The sequence below is a fragment of the Lipotes vexillifer genome, unplaced genomic scaffold (assembly GCF_000442215.2).
Source record: "Lipotes vexillifer unplaced genomic scaffold, Lipotes_vexillifer_v1.1 scaffold37, whole genome shotgun sequence".
In the NCBI taxonomy this organism is placed as follows: Eukaryota; Metazoa; Chordata; class Mammalia; order Artiodactyla; family Lipotidae; genus Lipotes; species Lipotes vexillifer.
Genome location: NW_006791811.1, coordinates 3,034,272 through 3,054,187, shown reverse-complemented (window position 1 = coordinate 3,054,187; position 19,916 = coordinate 3,034,272). Strand labels below are relative to the sequence as shown.

The 19,916-nt window shown below is 44.6% G+C and overlaps 1 protein-coding gene across 8 annotated transcripts in view; it reads right to left on the bottom strand.

Annotated features, from left to right (window-relative positions):
• TNIK (TRAF2 and NCK interacting kinase) overlaps positions 1-19,916 on the bottom strand; it is a 414,613-nt gene that overhangs the window by 72,935 nt on the left and 321,762 nt on the right. For 4 of the 8 annotated variants that reach the window (XM_007464716.1, XM_007464717.1, XM_007464720.1 and 1 more), the window contains exons 13-15: positions 4,062-4,172; positions 3,132-3,218; positions 1,851-2,039 (exon numbers count right to left, since the gene is read on the bottom strand). In XM_007464716.1, coding sequence (XP_007464778.1) covers positions 1,851-2,039; positions 3,132-3,218; positions 4,062-4,172 — 387 coding nt within the window. The remainder of the gene's footprint in view (positions 1-1,850; positions 2,040-3,131; positions 3,219-4,061; positions 4,173-19,916) is intronic. The other 4 variants (XM_007464722.1, XM_007464718.1, XM_007464719.1 and 1 more) reach the window with 1 other exon arrangement.

The window sequence follows — 19,916 nt, the reverse complement described above, 5'->3', positions numbered from 1 at the left end:
GAGTCGAGGTACTTGTATGGATGCATGAATTCATGCCCCTCCTGCCCCAAGGTACACATGAGTCTCTAAGGCCCTCCTTACTTGCTGTAATGGACAACTGGGGGCTCATCACTTTGGAGATGCTGGGAGAGGACACACAAATGACTTAAGTCCTGACTCTTGAGCTGGGCTACATCTTTGGGAGCGAGATCGCTTTGTTGATCTCACTGTGGTCCTTGAGGCTCGCTGAGGCTTCAGTTGCTCTTCAAGACCAAGTCTAATAGGATAAGCCGGTCCATCTTTCTTCCATGAGCGATGCTGAAACAGGGGTCTTGATCTGGAATCATTCATTTCTGCAGGTGCTACTGGCATTAGCTTAGGAGAGGCTAGTTTTTCAGGCTCTCAATACCTGCCATGATCATGAGCTGTGAGTCTGGCTTAGCTGAGGGTTTCAGCTTGATGTGGCTAAAGAATGGTTTAGCAGTGGAGGAAGGTGACACATCTCTGCTAGCCAGGAACCACATCAGCTGCTGTTTAAGAGCATAGTGATTGTGATTAGCTGGAAGAACACGTGGGTTATTAAGGGGTTGGTGTTGTACCTGGGAGTAGGATCACAAAATTGAATTACTGACCTGGGAGAAAGAGGCAGTTGTTACAGACATAGGTAAATACAAATCGCATTCATAGATTCTAAGGGAAAGTGATCAAAAACGTTGACATTGAATGACTTTTATCTACAGATTTAGTTTTTAAGTTTTAAAGGTTATTAGTTTTGTAAAAATAGTATAAAATCATTATAAAGGATTTAAACATAAATACATAAAACATAATACATAAAAGTATTAAAAAGTTTAAAGAAAAAAACTCTATAGTTTCTACTTCCCATAGACAGCCATTATTAACATTAGGACAACATAATTTCAAGCATTTTCTATACATATGTAAGAGAGAGCAGAAAATTAAAAATTATACAAATAGGATCTTATGTAAGAAATCAGGTTCTGGTAATATTGTAGGCTAGATAACTTGAAATAAGCTCTAGCTATAAATATCTGAAGATACTAGAAGAAAATGCAGAGTAATATAAATCACCCTTTCAAATGACTGGTTATGCTCACAAGAAAATAAAGGAAATCATTAGTTGCCACACTGATGACAGAACTGAAAACCCGGGTGTCAGGCATATGAGATGACACAGCGACTTCCTAGAAGGGTTGTCGATCTTGGCGAGAGTTATCATTTTGTTTGTTTGCCTTACTCATTTGGTTACCACCCTCTTTTTCCTACTATTCAAATAATTTTTAATGAGATTTTTAAATAGTTCATCACAGAGTCAAGTTCCTGAAAATTCTTTCTTAGTCTAGTAGTTAAGCAAATGAAGGACCATCACTTTGAAAGTATTTGCAAATGAAATATAAATGACCTCTGACCCGGTAAGTGAACCACAATCACAAGTCTGGGTCCACCTGTGTATTCACTGTTACCACAGAACATGGAATGTTAGTGACAATACTAATGGTCACTTTTAGGGTCTAGGTATGGATAGGAAATGATCCTACCCAGAATTCCTTAAGTCTTAAGTCATATTCTTCCATGAAAAAGTCACTAAAAATCCTCCTGCCTCAAACTCAATTGGATTCCAATAAGGAAAAGGATTTTCTACTTCCTGTTGTTACGTACAAAAAGAAGAATGGATTAAGGTACAGAAATAATGTTACAGTTCTTCCCAAAGCAAAGCATGTGTGTCTCATAATGAATTATTTTCCAACTTTGCAGCACTAGTTTAACTCTCTATTTCTACTGGAGAAACTCATTATGGCCAATTTCTCCAATACAGCACAGGTACAGGCTATACTTGCTTGCTGACTTACCTCCTTGGCCCACGCTGGTTTCTCACTAGGACTCATCCCTTCTTTGTAATGGTACAGTGGCTTCTTCTCCACAGGCCTCTGCTCCTGCCGCTGATGCTGAAGGGAAACCAAGTAGTCTCTCTCTTGCTTTAGCTGTCTCTGTAGTCTTTCTGCTTGTCTCTGTTCTTCCAACTGTTTGCGCTTATATTCCTGTCCAGATCGGGAAAGGAGAACAAAGAAAAGGCTAAATCACCTTGGCCAGTGAAACCATTGGCCAGTACCAGTGAAGCATGCAATGGAACCAAAAGAGATGATAAATAACAAAGGACCTTAATACCAACAGAACCACAAGAGGACATCAGGATGTGCCATAGAGATAAACTACAGCCTTTGGTTAGCATCTGCACAGAATGTGGCATTTAATGAAAACACTATTGTTTTAATGGCAACCCCTACAGAATACCACCCTTTGCAAAGTGACTTGCCCTTGGTGAATTGTAACCAAGAAAGTGGCAATAATGAGGACATTTGGATGGTCAGCACACAACCCCTATAAGGAACCGTCCACTTTCTGGTTTAGTAATTAAATCATTCAAACATGTACAATTAAGTACAAAAAGAAATAAGTACCTAAAGATACTGCCTAAATCATCTTTTGTTTAACAAAACTTGGACCAACGAAACCATTAGCAAAAACCACGTTCAGGCTAAAAAATATCACAGTGCCGCTGAATAAAAAGTTCAGTTAAAAAAAAAAAGATACATCAAGAAGCTCATTTGGAGAGCAGTGCAGTAATAATAATAAAAAGTACTTCAAGTGGAAGCCGCCTGAGCAGGTAACACAAAATGTTCCCATCGTAACGGTAAAACTAATAGCCTGCAAATGAAATATGACTACAGAGCTGAGCGGGTTCTTAGGGAGGAAGGGCGCTTTGCTGTGATTGTATTCCAGCATGTTGCAAATGACCTCAAACATTACTCTGCAATAAACACAGTGGGTCTCAAAAACAGTCTGAACTTATAATAAGGCTGGATTCATGTTAAAGTTTCACAAATAGCTGGAGTTAATAAAGAATGCATAACAAGTACATTAAACATATTGACTCAGCACACTGGGTCAGGAAACGAATTAAGTTTTAGGAGATTTTCCAGGTCCATGAGGCTTGGAGGATCCCCTCCTTCCTGACTGGCATGTTAGAGGAGACCACACACACACACACACACACACACACACACACACACACACACACGTGCGCGCACGACGAACACAGAGCAGGTCAGCTGGCTTGGCTTTCCCATTACCAGAAGTAGAGCTTGTTCATGCAGTAGCTGCTGCTGCAAGATCTCTAACTGTCTCTGCTCCTCCTCTAACTGTCGCCTGATGTACTCCTGGAGAGGTAGGTGGCAGAGAATTCAGAGGAACACAACGAGAGAAAGAGAGAGAGAAAAAGAACCGATAATTTCAAGGGTGACAAGAGCTGCCAAGTGAAGTGTGGAAGGAAGGAGGGGGAAAAAAATACCCAGACACCTCCTCACTAAACAGGAAAGGTACCCCGCACCGAAGCAAAAGCGTTTCAATGCAGTCAAAAGCACAAGCCCTCTACCTGCAGCTGCAGCGGATTGAGATGGCTCAGTACTTCGCTGTTAGTTACTCTTTGGTTTGGAGAACCGAGCTATATTTAAAAACTTTTCATGACAGGTTCCCTCTTTAGGGGCTATCTGAAATTAACAATGCTATAAAGTTCAGAGGCCCCCGTGCAAGCAGCAGGGGTAAAATAATGGTTGAGCGCCATCATGCACTGCCTTTGTAACGGAACCATCTTGCAGTTCCACTGCACTGTCAGAATGTGATTCTAACAAAGAGAGAAAGGGCCTGCATCGATGGCTCCAAGTCCTGGAGACCAGAGTTGCCTGAGTAGAAAAGCTCTTCTGAAGCGATGAAAGGGGAGCACTTGGCTTGTTTATCACGCTCCAGTGCTACTTTCAAAGTAGATGCCCAGGGTTGGGAAAATCACGAGATCCAGGTGCGTCAGGGGACTTCGGCCTGGGGAGGAAGCCAGGTTGAACGAGTGGGCTTTGCCAAGGTTGTGCGTCTTTGAATAGGTGAGAGTAGTTGCTTGAGAAAGAGTAAAAACCTGCTTAACCTGAGCACACCTAGGAGCAGGTGACCCACAGCCCGAGGCGGCTGGTGCTGGCGCTCCCGCGGGGCCGCCTGTGGGGCCCCAGCTGTACCTGCTCGTGCTCCGCGCGCCTCCTCTCCTCTTCGCGGCGCATCTGTTCCTCGTAGTGCCGCCGCTGCTCCCTCTCCTGCTGCTTCCGCAGCTCCTTCTCTCGCCTTTGTTGCTGTGGGGCGACAAGCAGACAACCGTGAAGGGAACGGGGCAGGGGCGAAGGGTGTGTCGGGAAGCCAGCAGGGAGAGCTGCAGGACCGTGGTTGTGAGCTCTTAACGAGATACCTGCATGCCTGAGGGCTCCTCGCCTATGCCACTGGGGGGGCGCATTGGCCAGGATGGGCTGATAGAGGGCAATTCAGTGTTTACCACGCAGGTGGGCTCCCCAGGTTTATACGTCTCCCTAGAAGTTCCCATTCAATGCGTCCTCCCAGTTGGCTGATGAGGGTTTCCAAATCAGGGGTAGGTAGAACACCGATGTATAATCAGTTACTTATTACATATCATCAAACTGTTTGTGAGATGCTACAGGTTTTAAAGCACATTTGCAATGCTCATGCCATTCAGTCTTTTGGACACCACGTAGGGCAAATGTATCATAGATCAAGAAAGCAAACACCAGGGGCTTCCCTGGTGGCACAGTGGTTGAGAGTCCGCCTGCCGATGCAGGGCACACGGGTCCGTGCCCCGGTCTGGGAAGATCCCACGTGCCGCGGAGCGGCTTGGCCCGTGAGCCATGGCCGCTGAGCCTGCGCGTCCGGAGCCTGTGCTCCGCAATGGGAGAGGCCACAACTGTGAGAGGCCCGCGTAAAAGCAAACACCAGAGAAGGGAAGTGACGTGTTCAAGGCTACACAGTAACTGTGACTGTGGACAAAACAGAATCTACTGACTCCCACCTGGTCACTCCACTTTCTGATAGACCCTGCTGCCTTTCTGTTTTGGGGCAGTCACTTTTAAGTGTCGATTTCAACTTGTCACTCAAGTACGATGTTAAGCTCAGGAGCCACCATCATCTCATACAATCATTATGCCTCTGAAAGTGGATGTCATGGCAAGCACCTTTCATGCTTTATCCTATTTCATCTGCACAAAAATCTTTTTAGGCAGATGTTATTAATACTACTATCTCCTATTTTAAATGAGAAAACAGAGGCACAGAGAGATTAAGTAGTTGTCCGAGGTCATGCCCACATTCAAGGTCATACTCAGTAAGTGGTGGAGCTTGATTTCAAAGACAGGCAATGTGACTCCAGTCTGAACTCAATCAATACAGAAGATGAAGAGGCAACAGGAGTGACAGATCATAATTAATCCAGTCCTTCATTATATTCTCAGTAAGGAGAATACCTTAGGAATAGTGACAGGAGCCAAGGTTTCCTAGGTAGGGATGGTACCATTCCCCAATCCTTGGAGCACCTGGCATGTGTGGGACACTCATACATTACAAAGTGTTTTCCTGTACCACACGCCAGTAGTGCCTCTTTTGAGAAATGTTGCAGGCCCTTTGTGTTGGAGCCCCGTACTGGCATTAGGATTTCTTCCTCAAATACAAGGTTTGGAGGGGCCGATCAGAGGGTCAATTCCCCTGTAACAGTCTCAACAGCACTTCACTGCCTTGCTGAGGAAGCATGAGGTATCCAAAATAAAATCGACTGTGACTGTATCTCACTGAGAAGTTAGCTCTATAAAACCTGGGAAACAGCTTTCTAGTACAAAAACTCTCTGTCCCAAGCCCAGCTAAACCAACCACAGATAGTCAAAGTGCCAAAGAAGCCCAAGAATGAGGTGGCCTTCTTGATGTGGCTGGTGCCCGCAATCCTCCAGATCCGCTCTCTTCCAACAGTCTCTGAGGCTTGGGAGATAAACTGCATCTTTTGAAACTCAATGTCTATCACTTGCAGATCAAGAATTGTTTGTCCATCTTAGATTGTAGGCAATGGGGAGCCGCTGGAAGACTATATGCCATCAAATGCCATGACCAAACCTGCATTTTCAAGGGGGCTCCTACCCGCCATGGGATGCACAGGACTAGAAGCTGAAAATGCAATGTGAAGCCATTCTATGGACCAGACAGAAAATGACAGGGCACCCCTAAGCTAAGCAAAGGCAGCTGGAGAATCCATGTTCGTAATTGCTGCTGAGATACAGCCAAAAGGAAGAAAAACTAAAAACTATCCGGATTTCCAGTCATTCCAACAGGACTGTAGTGGACGCCAACCTAGAAGCAGAAATTAGAATTAGGCCAAAAATAAAACGGGCAGAATTTGGTGACTATGGGGTGTGTGAGGGTGAGTGGTGAGTGAAGTTTCTTGCTCAGGAGCATGGCAGGTGGTGTGATATACAAGTTTAGGGATGGGAATGAGGGGTGTGCTGGGGGGCAGGGATGAGTCAAGTTCCAGACATGTGATTATTTGTTTTACAGAAAAATAATACAGGAAGATGCAAGTAGAAAACATCATCATAGGAACTGACTGAATAATTTGGATTACAGACCCAAAACAGAGATATTTCCAACACTCAACCAAAGTGAATCAATGCCAGCACAGAGAATAAAATAATTATGTGTACAGATCTGGCTCCTGGCAGGAAACAGCCCTAATTTAGCTAACATTTCAAGTTTTTTACTCCCACCATCAGTCTCCTTGAGGAAAAAATATAATCAAGGCTTTTGAAGATTTAGCTGATTTTTATGTGAAGGATTTGTACATTTTCAACCCCCTTTCCAGGAATCAATACTGTTTTATAATTACAGGCCACTCAGGTCCCTGTGCAAGGTGTACATAGTGTTGACTGCAACTCAGGAGAGTCTGGGCTTCCCAAGAACTCTGTAGTTTCTGAAAAAGACACTCTAAAGTGACTAATAATTAATAATGATCTCATCTGGATCAGCTGCTGCTAAGGCATGGAGGCATCTGCCAGGGCCTTGGTTCCTGCGGTGAGGCTGGAAAAATAAATCACTTCCCCAACCTTGCGGAAGGCACCTTGCCAATTTCTAGCTGCTGTGCCTCAGTGTTAATCACCTTTCCAGGAAAATTGTTTGCTCTCTCTCCTCCAGGCTGTGGGACTGTTTGAGGGAACATATCAAAACATGTCAGAGAAAGACCAAGTCCCTGGCCTCAAGCAGACACCTTTACAAAGCTCTGATGACTCTTGCTAGAAGTAGCAATCTGAGACAAGGCCTGTGCTTGACCCCCACTGGACCCACCAGCCCCTCACGGGGGGCCTGGCACCTGGCAGGTGCAGAGATTTTGTTCACTTGAACTGAATAAGAAACTTGCGGCAAAAGCAGACAATTCAGTACCATCCTAATTTTTTTTCGGGGGTGGGGGTACATTTCCCTTCCTATCCGTGCTTATAGCACACCATGCCTTATGTTATGGTTATCTGAAATGTCTCATTTATTCTGCAATCTAGATCGTGGGCAGGGTCTATGCTCTACTCTGGTTTTTACCTCTCACTATATCCCATAAAGGGCCTGATACCACTGATGTTTGTTGTTTTATATACTATAGACGGGGCAGCAAGAGAAGAGGAGAAAGGCTCGCAGAACCTCAGACCACCCCTTCACCCTCTGACGCCCTCCCGGCCCAGAATATTCTTTTATGCTGAGCATAGACAAGGCTTGGAGTGTTTTTCTAAAAAGAGAGCCACCCACAATTGGCACTGGCATGGGATTTATTTTCCATCTTAGAGAAAGGCAGGAAAAGAAAATAAGGGAATAGGAGTCTAAGCTGGATGCAGTAGAAAAGGGAAGAAATAAAAAGTTTTCTAGGGACTTCCCTGGCAGTCCAGTGGTTAGGACTCCAAGCTTCCAATGCAGGGGGCCCGGGTTCGATACCTGGTCGGGGAACTAAGATGCCATATGCCGCGCAGAGTGTCCAAAAAAATAAATGCATAAATAAAATAAGATAAAACTCACAGCGCAAATAATTACCGAAAGAACTTTCAAAAAAAATTCTAAATGTCACTGAGTTATGCATAAAGATGACAGCGGTTCTGTCAAAGAAGAACAGCTTAAACCAACTACTCTAAACTCTTAGCAGGAACTCCCCACTCCCCCGCCCCAAATATACTGAACTGCCTAGAAGTACATTTTCATCCACATCTTCTTGGAGCCATCTCCAAAAATTACAGCACATAAAACTAGACATTCAATAGGTTCTTACAAGTTTCTTAATTTTTTTTCTGGTTGGGGAATGACTGATAATACCTACTCTGAAACTTTTCCAGGCTAAAATCATTGTTGCCTTGATCTATGGAATAGATCAAGGGGTCTTTTTGTCCCTTTGCCTTTGATTCTTTTAGGACAGTTTTTATCTTCCCCAGTGGTTGCTACCCTCAGGCCACGGCCAGGTGAAGGCTGTGTGGCTGTACTTTCAAGTATGTTCATTTTAATGGAGGAAATAATCCTGTCCCCTTCAGCTCGTCAAGAGCATATTATCTTAGCCCGTAACTATTCAAATTGCATTAAAGTTGTGAGAAATAATACACATGGGTGTTCATCACAAAGGCCATGGAGTTGCTCCTTCTTTCCTTTTATTCCTTTCAATGTTCTTTTTGGATTAAGTTTAACCAGTAGAAAGATGTGTACTGCACCAGGGTGCTCTGGCCTCGTAGAAGTGACTTTGATGACCTGTTAGAACATGAATTGCATTCTACAGTATTATGAGAAGAGTGGAAAAAAGCTAAGAAGTGCTGAGTTTATTCATATAAGTAACTCAGACGTTATTCCTAGCACTATTCAACCATTCCCAGGCGAGTTGCACGGGTTTGTTGTTGTTTTTTTTTTTTTTTGCAGTATGCGGGCCTCTCACTGTTGTGGCCTCTCCCATTGCGGAGCACAGGCTCCGGACGCGCAGGCTCAGCGGCCGTGGCTCACGGGCCCAGCGGCTCCGCGGCATGTGGGATCTTCCCGGACCAAGAACCCGTGTCCCCTGCATCAGCAGGGGGACTCTCAACCACTGCGCCACCAGGGAAGCCCAAGTGCACGGGTTTTCAATGATCTCGGAAAGCTTGCCTGAGCAACGGGTCTACTCTAATCCGGACAACATGAATCTTGACCCATTCAAGTCTGCCTCTTTCCTTAGCTGCTAAGACTTTCAGAGTCAGAAGGGGGCCCACCTCTGGCACCCAGACACCACGTTGTACAGGCGTTCTATGAACTGACCCTACCCTGGCTTCATCTTGCTTTTCTCTTCCACTTTATTGTTCCTTTCTACTTTATTTTTCTTGTTTATTTTATTTTTAGTTTCTGCATTAATCTTTGTAAGCCACCTTAAAGCATCTTTTTGGAATGAAAAAAAGTCATAAAGAAGGGTATACACAGGCAAACAATAGCTTGGCCCTCCATGTCTTTTGAAACCTCAAAATCTCCCTTGGGAAGATCAAAATGGAGAAAAACGAGAAACTGTAGACTTGTCATTTGGTTCTTTAAACTCATGAAGATGCCGCCTCTGTGTCTGTCAGCTGAGCATGTGGTTAATGTCATTTTCCCAGAAGTGGGGATCAATTTGCTCTGACGCTACCACACCCTCTCGTTGGAGAAGTGGTTAAACGGAACTACAGTAACATGTCTAGAACTGGCTGGGACCTACAGGGAAACTTAGCCCGATCTCCTATCTAATCTAAAACTCTGTACAATGGACCAGAGCAAATATGGCTAAGTACAGCTCACCCATCATTCTAAGGATACAGGATCTTCGGAAAAAGCACAGGGTTGTAATCTGTGTATGGTGTTCTTTTTTCGTTTTTCTGTTTTGTTTTGTTTTTTTTACCAAAAGAAGTATTTCATTCTGTATTATTCTAATTGGAGCCTCACATTAGCCCTGTTGGGTGATGCAAATGTCATTTTCTTTATTTTCCTCATTTAGAGACTTTCAGGAAGGTTCAATTCCTTGTCAGTGGCCACATAACAAGTTGAGGGAAATCATGGAATGAATACAAATCATCATAACAGGCACTGTCTATGTGTGCCAGGTATTTGCTGGGCTGGGTGACTTACACGCTTCTGTTCATTAAATTCCACAATGTGACTCTGAAGTTTATTGCTATCATTCCCATTTTACAGATAAGCAGATTGAAGCTCAGAGAAGTCTACTGTTCCATGTCACACGGCTGGAAAATTGTGGAGCACTGTGTGCCCTACTATCCCCCCAGTCCCTAGTACCTGGCAGAGTATTCTATCAATTGGAGAGGCATCCAATCCAGATAGGATACTCTGCTGCTTTTTTCTACTTGCTGAATGTTCAGGTTGAATTTGAGTTTGATTCTTACAACATTCTGGTAGATCTGGGGAAAACAAGGCTAGTTGCCTTTGTGTAAAGGTTTTGGGCCTTTCTATCTTTTACACACATTGTGTTTCCTATTATACAGACTCAAAGGTAACATTCACATTTGAGAATTAATATCCCACAGCTGCAAAGTGACATATCACTGGGGGAGGGGAGTAGGTATGAGAGGCCACAGGACCCGAGGGACAGAACACTGGATCAGAAATAGTAGGACTAGATTCCAGTCCTACTCTGCCACCGATACAAACACTGCAGACCATACCACACAGTCTCAATAAATATTTGCTTAATGAATGAGTGAATGTTGTATGACCTTGAATGAGTCACCTTAACCCAAACCTTCAATGAGGGGGAAGATTAGGTGATCTTACAAGTCTGTTCATTCTAAGAGTCTAAGCAAGAATATGCTACATCGCAAAGCAAAAATCGACTAAAAATTCAGAATGAGAAGGGAAGTGAAGCAGAATTCTGGCTTGCTCTTGGGGAGCTCTGCTTCTTTTCATCCTGGGTGACTTCCTGGAAGTGGTGAGAGGAGACCCCACTGACTGTGGAAGACCAGAGTGGGCCTCCAGAGGACGGCACAGCAGCCAGTGCAGGATCAAGTCAGGCTCCTTGGGAAGTACCTCAAACCTTCCCCTTGACCCAGGGGCTCTCTCTGTTCAAAGACATTCGAAATGCAAGGCCCCAGTGTGGTCTCTCGAATCGACTGCACAGCACACATGCCCCCTTACTTAAATAGGACTGTTCTGTATAAGCTTTGCAGGAGCTATACTTTTGACAAGAGGCATTCAAGCTTCTCGATACCCCATTTGCCCATTTTAACATCTGTGAAAGTTTCAGCTTTGGAAAGACCATTGCATACCACCCACTGCAGGGCAAGGGTATGATTCCTTGCAACTAACACTGGGATTCCAAGCCTTTTTTTTAACAGGGAGGATGAGAATGAGAACGATGGCCAAGCAGTCTGGCACCTCTGAATTCACTACAAAGTAATCAGAATCACAAAAATGAATAATAATTATTCATGATAAGAACAAACAGTTGGGTAGTGCCTACTATGATGCCAGGCACTGTCCTAAGCCCTTCGCTCATAGTAACTCATTTAGTTCTTATCACAACCCTTTAGGCATGTACTGCCATCATTATTCCTTGACAGATAAGGAAACCGAGGCACACACAGGCCAATATCTTGCCCAAGTTCACTCAGATGGTAAGTGCAAAGCCAGAACGATACCCTGCATCTGGCTCTTGCCATGCTGCCTCTATGGATTTGAAAGACATCTATGGTTGAGACGTCTATATATACAAAGTGAAGGATGTTTTATTAATGCTTTTTCAAGTGGCCATTTCCCCCTCTACCTTCACTTTGTTACCTGTCTTTTCCTCACAGAGACAGTAATCAGAGAACCACTGAGAAAACTAGACCAGCTAGATATACCTCATTCTTTTCTTTTTACACGAACTTTACACTATTAAATATAAACCATCCAGACGCAAGAGGGAAGAGATATGGGAACATATGTATATGTATAACTGATTCACTTTGTTATACAGCAGAAATTAACACACCACTGTAAAGCAATTATACTCCATTAAAGATGTTAAAAAAACAAATGAGCTGGAACTGTAAATAACAAGGGAAAAAAAAAAAAAGATAAACCATCCAACCCACCCATTCAGAGCTTTCCTAGAAAATTAACAGCTTAAACGAGACTCTTCTTTTGAGCTCCCTAACCAGCTTTTGATCACTAGGCAGCCCCAAGGCTAAGCACTGCCTGGGTACATGTGGGCCAAGCTAGTCTTTATGCAGGTAGTACGGGGAAAGAAAGTTGTAAACAGGCTGAGCTGCGAGGAGGCTTCATGAAGAATTCTGGTCCTGCCTCTGCTTTGGATGCTAGTCAGTGTGATTTTTTATGAGCTTACCTCTGAGCTCAGGGGAGAATGGTTGGTTTTCCTGGGTATCATATAGAGGAGCAAGATGGCCCAATGGACATCCTGAGCACCTATGACTCTGTAGGTTAGTGTAAAAGTCAAGTGCAGATGTAACTCTCAAATTCCTTCTGCCATCGTTCTGAAGACTTAATATGAGACTTTCACATTGAGTCCTATGAAAACAATCCCATTATAAACCAGTTTATTAATACAATGTCTACAGGGAGGGCCACTCCCACACATCTGGGATGATGGTGAAGGTGCTAAATTACATCATATATAGCAAGGTTGCGGGAACTGGTGACATTTGGGCGAGAACACTATCATTGCCTTCAACCATTTCTGGGGCTTAGGTGGAAGGCATTTTAGTTTTGTTTGGTATAATTTGTATTAATGCAGGGATAGCACAAGGACTTGAATCAATAACAGGATACATTTTCTAACGGTAGGAGGTGTTCAAAAATAGAATAGGCTGCCTCAAGCCTCTAAAAGTATAAGCAGAGATAATATGTTAAACAGGTTAAATGTCTGTGAGGAGTATTGTCAAAGGGATTCTTGCTTTGAGAGAAGAATTGGCTTAGACCACTTTTGAGGTCTCTTATGTTCCTCAACCTCTAGGATTCCATGAAACCGCTCATTGACTGAAGAAAACAAGAGTGAAATTAAAACAATTCGATTTAAATGTCACACGAAATAGTACTTTCTGTGAAACTATTTTGTTATCATAGTTCTATGGTTGGGAACAGCTAAGAATAATGATGGTGTAACGTAAGAGATGCAGACTGGATGTAATAAAAGAGATTCCATGAAGACCCCGGACAACTGAAGGCAGTTTTAATGCCCATTCCTCACTGTCACTTAAAAGCAACCCCTGTCATCCACCTAAGCTGCCCTAGATACACCCAGGGCCAGAAACTGCCCAATGCTGTTTTCTTTTCTTTCTTCCAGTATGAAATGCTATAAATATAAAATACTAGCATATCCTTCCCATTCCTTGAAAGTGTAGAAAGGGGTCTGAGCAAAAGGATTTCAAATATCAGTAGCATTTTAGGCTGCAGTACAGGAATTTCAGCCCAACCTCCTCACCTGGGCAGGAAGCCCCTCCCATCACAGGACCCAGGTGACCAAGCGGACAAAGCCAGACTCCTGCAAGCATGGCAGGTAAGTTAGAACGGGGAACCTTTCTGGGATCCACTGGGAAGCAGGGTTCCATACATCCATGCAAACCACACGACCTCTTGAAGCACGTGTGTGAATTACACACGTGCCTGATGCGGACCTCGTCAGAGGCCGTGGGCAGGCCCTGCCCTGGACAGTAAAAGCATCCACTTTGCCAGCCTGGCTCCCATCTGTTTCATAATTTCTGTTCAGTTATTGAAATAACAGAGCAAAAGCCCAGCTAGCACAGGGAGATCAGCTCAGTGCTTTGTGACCACCTAGAGGGGTGGGATAGGGAGGGTGGGAGGGAGATGCAAGAGGGAGGGGATATGGGGATATATGTGTACGTATAGCTTATTCACTTTGTTAATACAGCAGAAACTAACACACCACTGTAAAGCAATTATACTCCAATAAAGATGTTATTAAAAAAAAAAAAAAGCCCAGCTAGTAAGCATTCAATCTTGGTGCCAATGTTAACAGCAGGTAAGTTAGAACGGGGAACCTTTCTGGGATCCACTGGGAAGCAGGGTTCCATACATCCATGCAAACCACACGACCTCTTGAAGCACGTGTGTGAATTACACACGTGCCTGATGCGGACCTCGTCAGAGGCCGTGGGCAGGCCCTGCCCTGGACAGTAAAAGCATCCACTTTGCCAGCCTGGCTCCCATCTGTTTCATAATTTCTGTTCAGTTATTGAAATAACAGAGCAAAAGCCCAGCTAGCACAGGGAGATCAGCTCAGTGCTTTGTGACCACCTAGAGGGGTGGGATAGGGAGGGTGGGAGGGAGATGCAAGAGGGAGGGGATATGGGGATATATGTGTACGTATAGCTTATTCACTTTGTTAATACAGCAGAAACTAACACACCACTGTAAAGCAATTATACTCCAATAAAGATGTTATTAAAAAAAAAAAAAAAGCCCAGCTAGTAAGCATTCAATCTTGGTGCCAATGTTAACAGCATCCAGGAAGAAAGAGCTGCTCTGCCCCCGACCAGCGGATGCCGCTTGCAGGACTCATTAGGATGCCTACAGTTAATGATTAAGTGAATTAAAGGCCGCTTCTCAGCAGTGCCAGAGAATTAACACTCCAGGCCCTGAAATGGGAGAGTTATTCTTGTTCACGGTGTTTTCTTCCAGCTGAGGGCCTGGGAGTGTGGCCTGTGTGTGGGAACGCAGCATTCCCGTCTCCTGCCTGCTCAGGCCGCAGTCAGCTGTGAGCCCTCACCTGGAAAAGAAATGACTAAGGGCGGCCACAGCAGGCGGATGATGGGAAAGAAAGCTGTTCCTCTTATGGGCAGCTCTTTTCTTGATTATTCAGGTACTTGGTGCCAGCTACTGTTCTAAGTGTTTTGTATGCAGAAACATTTAATCCTGGAAACTGTTACTCTCCCATTTTATAAATGAGCAAACGGAGGCATAGAGAAGTCATGTCTTGCCCAAGATCACAAAGGCAGTAAGTGGCAGAGCCGGGAATCAAACCTAGGCAATCTCTTACTATACCCTTGACTGTCTTGTTTCTACCTTCCTGGAGAGAGGGTCACTCCCAAGGTGCTGTGTCCCAGGTGCCCGGAAGCTTACTCTTCAGGTATCACAAGAGCTCTACCTTCTTAGGGGTTTTGTTTAGATGCTGGTAGGAGGTGAGACTTGATGCAGCCACTGGTGGCGACGATGGGATCATAATTACACAGTGTGGGAAGTGACAACAAGAAATACTGATGACAGCATCCATCAAAAAGCAGAGCTTCCCCAGGGGAGGGTCCTCTGAGGCTTGGCTGGGAGGAGGACACCTTCCAAGGTGGCAGCTGATCCTATAAGATGAGGTGCATCCAGAACGATGAAGAATGGGCTGCCTCCCTGTGCTGGAAGGCCAGGACTGCTAGCTACGTTGACAGTAGATGCAGAGCCCAGCAAGACAAGAGCAAGAGGGCCCTCAGAGAAGAGCCCTCAAAAAGGGATGGAAAAGTCAACAGGGAAGGTACCTTAGAGAATGAAGGAAGACAGGCAATGGGAGATGCCATCTATTCAGAAAACCCTTAAAACAAAACAAAAAACCTAACAACTTTGAAATCACCGGTTGCAAAATAACAGTAAAATATTCACCCACCAATGTCAGTCTGTTCTTCTGTCAGGCACTGTGCCAAGCCTTCTGTACCTATGACTACATTTACCCTACAACCGTTCTGCCAAGTAAACAGTATCTTGATTGTGTATATGAGGAAGCTGAGGGTCCGAGAGGGCAAGTAATTTGCCCTAGGTCACGTAGCTAGGATTAAGCCTTGGTCTCCACAGCTTCAAAGCCGGTGTGCTTTGCCCCTACACTAATCTGCTAGCCAGCCACTTAAAAACCACTTTTTTCTCTTGATGACATAACCAAATCCCTACTAGTATTATAAACAAATATTCTTCCCAAGGTATGAATAAAAGTTTACCTGTTGGTACATTTATTTTAATCAATTCAAGAAGGTTTTACTGCCTCAAGTAAAAGAGTAAACTTTTGGAAATTATACCTCGGACTTCAGCCAAAGGCACCCACTCCAACAATACTAACAACTAATATTTACTGAGTATGTTCTAAGTGTTGCTGCTATTCTAAGGCTTTCTATGAATTGACTCATTTAATCCTTACAATAGTCCTGGGAGGTAAATGCTACTGTTATTTCTAGTTTTACAGACGAGGAAACTGAGGCACAGGAAAGTTAAGGAACTTACATCTAATACGGAAGATAACGTCAGCCAAAATACTACTCTCAGTAGAATTTCCCCAAATGCTCTGCTGCTCATTGATTCTTCGGCAGTTTCCCCTTGATCCCCCTTCCCCCCGTTTTGGTCTGAAAGCACCTGGGAGAAACTACTTAGGTCCCAAAGAGTAACCATACCCACCAGTGGCTTTTCTGCATTTGGGCTCCAGCTGCCACAGCTTCTGTGAAACTGGCCTGGTCACCCTGAGTGAAAGTGAATACTGAGAGGTGATGGGAGCAAAGCTGACCACAATGGATGAGCATGTAAGTAGGAAAAGTTCTCCAAACGGAAGCACAAGTGGGGCCTATTAGTCACGTTTAACCTGGATTTGACAAGTCAGTTGAAAGCGAGACCTGTCTAGCTCTTGGCGGTTGACAAAGCCAGGTCTTTTACATCCATTTTCCTGGTTAATCCTCAGAACAACTTTGGTGGTGGGAACAAGCTTTCTTAGAAGCCTCCTCGTAGAGCTTAGGAAGTGGGGCTCTGGGGAGACTTAGGGAGCTGCCCAGGCAGGCAGGTGGTGCACGCTGGCCCTCAGATCTAGACCTTCTGGCTTCCCGAGCAGGTTGCTTCCTTCTCTCCAAAGCAGAGACGAAACGGATACATTTCTAGAGATTACTACACTAAAACTACCTTTCAAATGTCTTCTTTGTCACTGAAACGAAGGGCTGCTATTGGTTTACTCCTTTGGGCAGCGTTCTGCAGAGCTGGTCCTGTAACTCCACCGTCCGCTTGAATATGCAGTTTTCTCTGCAACAACATTCAACTCTCCTACGTCCTTATTAGTCTTCTCTGCTCGCTTCTCTCCCCCTAGTCTAGTTCTCGGAGAGTCTAGTGACGTCTACTTCCATGACCATAAACCAGTAATTCCCATTTTTCTTCCCATTCTCAACCCCTCTTCTCTGGCTCTAACTACATAATCCAACTGCATCCGTGGCATCACCACTGGCTGCCTCATAGGCAGCTTTAACTCACTACATTCCAAACTGATCTTACCCTACTGCTCCCAAACTTGGCCCTCCACCTGGACGCTCCAGCCTGACATCGGAGAACCTTCTGTGACCACCTGCGCTCCTTCATGGAAGACATCTGGTCAACCACCGCATCCTGCATGTTCTATAGGCTCCATCTCTCTCAAATGTGCCCACTTTCCTCAATCCCCACCCAACCACCATCCACCTAAAGCACCACCCTCTCTGGCCTGGGCTAACTGGTCTCTCCTATCCACTCTTGCTTCCTTCCAGCCACTTTCCTTGCAGCCCAAGTTTCATTTCAAAAACGCAGATCTGGGGCTTCCCTGGTGGTGCAGTGGTTGAGAGTCCGCCTGCCGATGCAGGGAACACGGGTTCGTGCCCCGGTCCGGGAAGATCCCACATGCCGCGGAGCGGCTGGGCCCGTGAGCCATGGCCGCTGGGCCTGCGCGTCCGGAGCCTGTGCTCCGCAACGGGAGAGGCCACAACAGTGAGAGGCCCGTGTACCGCAAAAAAAAAAAAAGAAAAAACAAACCAAAAAAACCCCCCAAAAACGCAGATATGACAGAAAGACAAATATCATATGATATCGCTTATATGTAGAATCTAAAGAAAAGCGCACAAATGAACTTATTTACAAAACAAAAATAGAGTCATGGATGTACAAAACAAACTTACGGTTACCAAGGGATGCGGGGGGAGGATAAAATGGGAGATTGGGATTGACATATACACACTACTATATATAAAATAGATAACTAATAAGAATCTGCTGTATAGCACAGGGAACTCCACTCAATACTCTGTAATGGCCTATATGGGAAAAGAATCTAAAAGAAATGTGTATATGTATAACTGATTCACTTTGCTGTACACCTGAAACTAACACAACATTGTAAATCAACTATACTCCAATACAAAGTAAGAAAAAAAGGATCACATAAAAAAAACCCAAAAAACAACAACAAAAAACCCAGCAGATTTGATCATATCCCCTTGGTTGAAACGTATCATTGACTTCCCACTATTCTTAGAACAAAATACGAAATTCCTTAACCAGGCTTACGAAGCCCAGCAACACAGTGCCTTGGCTTCCCTGCCTAGCACCCCCGTGTGCCCCTCACCTCCTTCAGCTGAACGCTGACCGACAGGCCTCCACGCCCGCCTAGGCTCCCACCCCCGTGGTCTGCTCCCCTAGTGCGCCATTCTTTTCCACCACAGCAGTCTGGCAATGATGGTGAAAATGGTTATTTGGGTGATTATTTGCTGAATGCCTGTCTCCCTCACAGATCTCGTCTTCACAAGGGCAGACCATTCCCAAGGTCCAGCATGGCTGTCCGCAGAGTGGAGCTATGCATGCACTAAATTTTCAAGTGACTGCCGGTAGGAATAGGACAAAAGTTTTAATTCTACCATACACTTAAACAAACACTTGATCCCAATGTCCTTAAAAGCCCCAGTCACACACAATAAAAAGCTAGAGGCTTATAGGGAATTTTAGACTCCAGGCTCTCATCTTGTACGTCAGTACTCAACTATTACTGGCCAGTAAGATACTGGTGGTATTTAACTTTTTTTTTTTCCTGGTGATAGAACCAAAGCAGTATAATATCTTTCAGCTAGAGCTGGTTGTTTTTAACAACTGGATGATGTTATGATCGCCTTGAGGGCACCAAATGAGATCTCGGGGGCTTAAAGAACTGAATACAATTCTCCGAAGAATAAAACTTGCTGCCATGGAGCAGGTTCGTGTTCCTGGGGTCAGTGTGATTCATTTCTGTGACTCAAAGATACTCTCCCCACAATGAAGGTATAGAAAGAAGGCTCTCAGCTAGTTGAAAAATATATGTAGTAATTACTAACACCACTTCAAAACTCTTGAGCAGAATCAAGCATCACCACAAATCTCCTGCCCAAGGTTGGTCTGAAAAGATGACCAGAGTAGGTGCCCCAGCACCTCAGGGTCCTGATTCCTGGACCCCAACTCTGTGATGGAGAGTAAAACAAGTTGTGCATTGACTAGGTCAAGTGCCAGAAACTTCTATTGAACTGAATAAAAACAGAAGAAGCCCTCTATGTACTTTTTCTCACTATTGATGGACTTATTCATCTTAGCTGGGTTTAATCCGATTCTTGGAACTTAGTTATAAATTGTACTTTATCATTGGTCAAAAGCGGTGTCGTGTACCTACCATTTAATTGGCCTGAAGCCACGTCCTTTTCATGAAACTGATAAATGACTACGTTCAGTGTACAAAGTCCTAAGAATATACAGATCCTGGTTTAGAACCTAGCCAAAACCACATGGTTGCCTATAAATAGCAAAGGGCAGACAGGGATTCCTTAGAAACTCTGGTTGGAGGTGACATCTGAGATCACTGAGGAAGTCGAAGGCTACAACCTACACAGCCTTGGGTCACCAAAGGGGTGTCTGAAGGGCCTTTATTTGGAAAAGGGAATGTATTTCCCAGGATGCCTGGCTCACAATGAAGCCACCTGGCTCACAATGAAGCGAAGTTCACAAGCCTAACTACAGGCTTTAACTGCTTCTATGTTACAGTGTAGTGCAAGTTCGTACTCAGCATCAGAAACAGAAGTGGTCACCACAGGCCAGGGCAGCAGACGTGGATGGGATCCAGCGGGACCGGAGGCGGGAGAGGAATCCCGGGCAGCGGGGACAGTCATTACTTAGGGGTTCAGAACTTACAGTCATCTGAGTATTCAGTATTTCTTTTTTTCTCTATTGCGCAATAGAGGCAAGATAAAGGATCAAAAGATAAAACGGATAAAATCTCTTCATGCCCTGTGGTCACAAGC